The 5,956-nt window shown below is 38.2% G+C and overlaps 1 protein-coding gene across 1 annotated transcript in view; it reads right to left on the bottom strand.

The window, feature by feature from the left end:
• Window positions 1-5,956, bottom strand: part of TAOK1 (TAO kinase 1) — a 178,883-nt gene that overhangs the window by 72,687 nt on the left and 100,240 nt on the right. The window contains exons 5-7 of the mRNA XM_017855070.1: window positions 2,712-2,813; window positions 806-851; window positions 164-260 (exon numbers count right to left, since the gene is read on the bottom strand). Of these exons, the coding sequence (XP_017710559.1) occupies window positions 164-260; window positions 806-851; window positions 2,712-2,813 (245 nt within the window). The remainder of the gene's footprint in view (window positions 1-163; window positions 261-805; window positions 852-2,711; window positions 2,814-5,956) is intronic.

Genomic DNA, 5,956 nt, shown 5'->3' on the forward strand with positions numbered 1-5,956 from the left:
CCACTATGTTCATTTTAGGATATGAAAAGTCTAAAAAAAAATGAGTTTATATTATTTTATTTGGCTTTAACTAATAAAAACTTTGGGGTTAATAAATTCTAAAGTTGATACTATGCAACAAACCATTTACTTATCAATATATGATAATTTCCAAAGCACTTACCTATGAATCATAGTATGAGAATGTAAGTAGGCTAATCCCTGGAGAGCACCATGTGTAATTGCTGCTATTTCCAGTTCTTGTAATGGCTTTTTGTGAACTTAAAATTTATTTGAAAATAATTAATACACAGAACATTTTTGTTAAAAAAATATATATCTAATACATGGGGCAATTTTAAAAAACTGATACTTAGCAAGAAGAGATTTATTTTCCAAGATGATAAAGATTATTAAACTTTGTAACTTGTACACAGTTGTGCCAGTTGTTAAAGCACAGTTCATAGCCAATTCTTCTCTCAGCTAATGATATTAAATAATTATTTGGTGATGTAAAAACAATAGCAGCAGAGTTCTCTCTTTATTCTCACTTATCTTTGTTTTGAACAGGAGGAGCAGAATAACAGAATTCAGAAAAATACTTGTAAAGTCACAATGAGAGAAAACATGACTATTTTAAGCTACTGTATAACATATAATATTTAATAAGGACAGCATATACCATGCCGAGAATTTGAAGATTAAGAGTTCTGCTCTTTCTGGAAAGTTTTACATTATTTGGTATTAATATCATTTAAATAATGCCTAACTAAATTATCATTTTATTCTGTGAATACTTTTTTAAAAATAATCAAAGGAAACTTACCTTCTAGTAAATCTGAAGCAGATCCTAAACAATATTCCATTACAAGCTACATGGAAAAATTATAAAAGCATTAAAATATATTATTATAAAGATTATATTTAAGATAAAATAAGTTCACCCAGTAGATCAAGAAGATAGTTTGAAGTAAAATTCTAGTCACCATTTACCTTAAAAAAAATAGTTATATAGATATTTCTCAGAAAATATATTTTAAAACTTTTAATAAAAAATAGTTATGTATTCAGTGATTTGTTAAATGCAGTAAAGCCAATGATACATTAATCTTTTAATAATGCCAACAAATAATAACTTCTATAAGCTGTGCATTTCATATATAATTACTAATTAAAATTATAAAGAAATACACATATTCCATTACTACAAATCTATAGTAACAATACTGATCATTGTTAGAAGACAGAAAACTGTGTTCTCTAGAATTATACGTATAGTCAGCCCTTCACATCTGTGGGTTCTAGATTTGTAGATTCAACCAACTATGTATCAAAAATAATTGAAAAAATAAAAAAATTGGCCAAGCGTCGTGGCTCACGCCTATAATCCCAGCACTTTGGGAGGCCGAGGCGGGCAGATCACCAGGTCAGGAGATTGAGACCACCCTGGCTCACATGGTGAAACCCCGTTTCTACTAAAAATATAAAAAATTAGTTGGGCATGGTGGTGGGTGCCTGCAGTCCCAGCTACTCGGGAGGCTGAGGCAGGAGAGTGGCGTGAGCCTGGGAGGCAGAGCTTACAGTGAGCCAAGACTGCACCACTGCACTTCAGCCTGGGCGACACAGAGACTCCGTCTCAAAAATAAATAAAATTTAAAAAAATTACAACATAACAACAAAAATAAAACAAAAAGCCAATACAACATAACAACTATTTACATGGCATTCACATTGTGGTATTATAACTAATCTACAGATGATTGAAAAAATTAATAGGCGGATGTGCATAGGTTATGTGCAGATACTCCATTTTATTGAAGGGATTTGGTATCCTGGGGGTGGGTGTCCTGGAACCAAATCCCCCACAGATACTGAGGAAAAACTATACAAAGCTTAGGTCACAGCTGTTTCTTTGAAAACAAACACAGAGCACTTCCTATGTGCCAGGTATTTTTTATATAGTAACCAATTTAATCCTCAGAATGACCTTATGAGGTAGGTCCTATTAGTATCCTTATTTTATGGATGGAGAACCCTGAGAGGCAGAGAGGTTACCCATCTAATATTACTGCTTTTTCTTTAATCATAGCCTCAATTTTACAAGTCATCACTACCACCACCAAAACAAACTGGATAAAAATGCACCAAACACTACAAATCTAAATCTACAGTAAGTATACTAAAATGATACTTAGCTGCGGCTTATTAATTATTCAAAATAAGGGGCCATTCCTGGTAACAAAAGGGCAAAATTAATTTCTACTTCTTATAATAAAGGGCAACAATTCTCTATCTTTAGTATTATATTATTCGGCCAAGGAATCATGATCAGTTCTAATTTCACCAGGATTCACCCAAATTTCACCAAGATCTTTCTGGTTAAATGTATTACAGTACATTTATGTCAAGAAAATATATGCTAATTTTCAATCTCAAGTAACATGATTGTTTTCACAATGTTTGAATGGTACTACTAAAACTGTCAGAGGACATTTTATCATACACACAAAGGTCAACAGAATTCTGAAAAATCTCTGCAGTAAGACTTGCAAAAATTCTATCATCTCTTATTGCCTACAAGTTCTAGGAAATATTGCTTGTTTTCTTTCAGTAGGAACTAACATTTCAGGTGATTTTGCATGTGTTTACATAACCAATATGAGACATTCTGAATTAATTCATTACAAACCAAAATCAGCTAAAATTGCAACAAGGGGAAAGCAAATACCAACCCATGCTGTGTGTTCACGTAGATAACAGCCTTTGTATTCTATACTGTTGGGATGTTTTATTCTTTGTAGAAACTTGACTTCCTTAATAATATCCTGCCATTTCTGTGGGGAGAAAAAAGGTAAAGAATTATGAACAGGGCTTTTCCTCAGAAAGTTATATAAGAATAAAAGTAATTACTAAATTGAGAAGGGTTAACAAGAACATGCAAGTTTGCTTGGTTTTACTTACTTACTGGGAGGGTCTCGCTCTTTCACCTAGGCTGGAGTGCAGTGGCACGATCCCAGCTCACTGCAACCTCCATCTCGTGGGCTCAAGTGATCCTCCCACCTCAGCCTCCCAAGTATTTGGGTCTACAGGCACACACCACCATGCTCATCTAATTTTTCTATTTTTTGTAGAGATGGGGTTTCACTATATTGCTGAGACTGGTCTCAAACTCCTGACCTCAAGTGATTCACTTGTCTTGGCCTCTCAAAATGTGGTAATTTTTAGATAAAATGTCAAAATTAAAAAGTTTAAATAAATTATATTCAGCCGGGCACGCTGGCTCACACCTGTAATCCCAGCACCTTGGGAGGCTGAGGCTGGCAGATCACGAGGTCAGGAGATCGAGACTATCCTGGCCAACATGGTGAAACCGTCTACTAAAAATACAAAAATTAGCTGGGCGTGGTGGCACGCGCCTATAGTCCCAGCTACTAGGGAGGCTGAGGCAGAAGAATTGCTTGAACTCGGGAGGTGGCGGTTGCACTGAGCTGAGATCGAGCCACTGCACTCCAGCCTGGTGACAGAGCCAGACTCCATCTCAAAAATAAAATAAATAAATAATATTAATATACAGGCATATCTCAATTTACGGCGCTTCGCTTTATTGTACTTCACAGATATTACTTTTTTTTTTTAAACAAATTGAAGGGTTGTAGCAATCCTGTGTCAAGGCAAGTCCATCAGCACCATTTTTCCAATAGCATGTGCTCACTTGATGCCTTTATGTCACCTTTTGGTAACTCACAATATTTCAAACTTTTTCATCATTATTATTATATCTGTTATGGTGATCTGTGATCAGTAATTGTTGATGTTACTATTGTAATCATTTTGGGGAGCCATGAACTGTGCCCATATAAGACGGTGAATCTAATCTTTAATAAATGTATTCTGACAGCTCCACCAGCCAGCCATTACCCTGTCTGTCTCCCTTTCCTTGGGCCTCCTTACTCTCTGAGACACAGTAAAGTTGAAATTAGGCATTAATAACCCCACAGTGACCCCTAAGTGTTCAAGTGAATGGAATACTCACATATCTGTCACTTTAATTCAAAAGTTACAAGTAATTAAGCTTAGTGAGAAAGGCATGTCAAAAGCTGAGACAAGCTTTGAAGCTAGGCCTCTTGCGCCAAATAGTTAGCCAAGTTGTAAATGCAAAGAAAAAGTTATTGAAGACAATTTAAAGTGCTACTCCAGTGAATATATGAATGATAAGAAGGCAAAACAAGTTTATTGTTGATATGAAGAAAGCTTTAATGGCCTGGATAGAAAATCAAATCAGCCACAACATTCCTGTAAAACAAAGCCTAATCTAGAGGATGGCCCTAACTCTCTTTAACTCTACAAAGGCTGAGAGAGGTGAGGAAGCTGAAGAAAAGTTGGAAACTAACAGAGGTTGCTTCATCAGGTGCAAGGAAAGAAATCATCTCCGTAAAATAAAAGCGCAAGGTAGGCTGGCACGGTGGCTCACACCTATAATCAATCCCAGCACTTTGGGAAGCTAAGGTGGACAGAACACTTGAGGTCAGGAGTTCAAGACCAGCCTGGCCAACATGGTGAAACTCCATCTCCACTAAACACACAAAAATTAGCTGAGTGTGTTGGTGCGTGCCTGTAGTCCTAGTTACTAGGGAGGAAAGGCAAAGGAAGGAGAATTGTTTGAACCCAGAAGGCGGAGGCTGCAGTGAGCCAAGATAGTGCCACCGCACTCTAGCCTGGGTGAGAGAGAATGTCTTAAAAAAAAAAAAAAAGAAAAGTGCAAGGTGAAGCAGCAAGTACTGATGTAGAAGCTACATGCAAGTTATCCAGAAGATCTAGCCAATGTGTCACTGAGGAAGGTAGCTACATTATACAACAGATTTTCTTTCTTTTTTTTCAGTCTTACTGTCACCCACACTGGAGTGCAGTGGCATGATCTTGGCTCACTGCAACTTGTGCCTCCTGGGTTCAAGCATTCCTTCTGCCTCAGCCTCCCTAGTAGCTGGGACTACAGGCATGTGGACGACCACACCTGGTTAATTTTTCTATTTTCAGTAGAAACGGGGTTTCACCATGTTGGCCAAGCTAGTCTCGAACTCCTAGCCTCAAGTAATCCACCTACTTCTGCCTCCCAAAGTGCTGGGATTACAGGTGTGAGCCACCATGCCCAGCCAAGAGATCTTCAGTGTAGACAAAATAGCCTTATATTGGAAGAAGATACTATCTAGGACTTTCACGGCTACAGAGCAACTATGAAATGCCTGGTTTCAAAGTTTCAAAGGACAGGCTGTTAGGGGCTAACGCAGCTTGTGATTTTAAGCTGAAGTCAATGCACATTTACTATTCCAAAAATTCTACTCTGCCTGTGCTTGTTCAATGAAACAACAAAGCCTCTAGATGACAGTACTTTTGTTTAAGCATGGTTTAGTGAATATTTTAAGGCCACTGTTAAGATTTACTGCTCAGAAAGATTCCTTTCAAAATATTACTGGTCTTTGCCAGTGCACCTAGCCACCCAATAACTCTGATAGAGACATAAAAGGAGATTTATATTGTTTTCATTCCCATGAATACACCATCCATTCTGTAGCCCACGGATAAGGAATAATTTCGAGTTCCAAGCCTTATTATTTAAGAAAGGCGGGCTGGGCACAGTGGCTCATGCCTGTAATCCCAGCACTTTGGGAGGCCGAGGTGGGTGGATCACCTGAGGTCAGGAGTTCAGGACAAGCCTGACTGACATGGAGAAACCCAGTCTCTACTAAAAAAATACAAAATGAGCTGGGCATGGTGGTACATGACTGTAATCCCAGCTACTTGGGAGGCTAAGGCAGGAGAATCGCTTGAATCCAGGGGGCGGAGGTTGTGGTGAGCCGAGAGCACGCCATTGCACTCCAGCCTGGGCAACAAGAGCGAAACCCCATCTCGAAAAGAAGGGAAGGGACGGGAGGGGACGGGAGGGGAGGGGAGGGGAGGGAAGGGAAGGGAGAAAGAAAGA

This window comes from Rhinopithecus bieti, unplaced genomic scaffold (assembly GCF_001698545.2).
Source record: "Rhinopithecus bieti isolate Rb0 unplaced genomic scaffold, ASM169854v2 scaffold_38691, whole genome shotgun sequence".
In the NCBI taxonomy this organism is placed as follows: domain Eukaryota; kingdom Metazoa; phylum Chordata; class Mammalia; order Primates; family Cercopithecidae; genus Rhinopithecus; species Rhinopithecus bieti.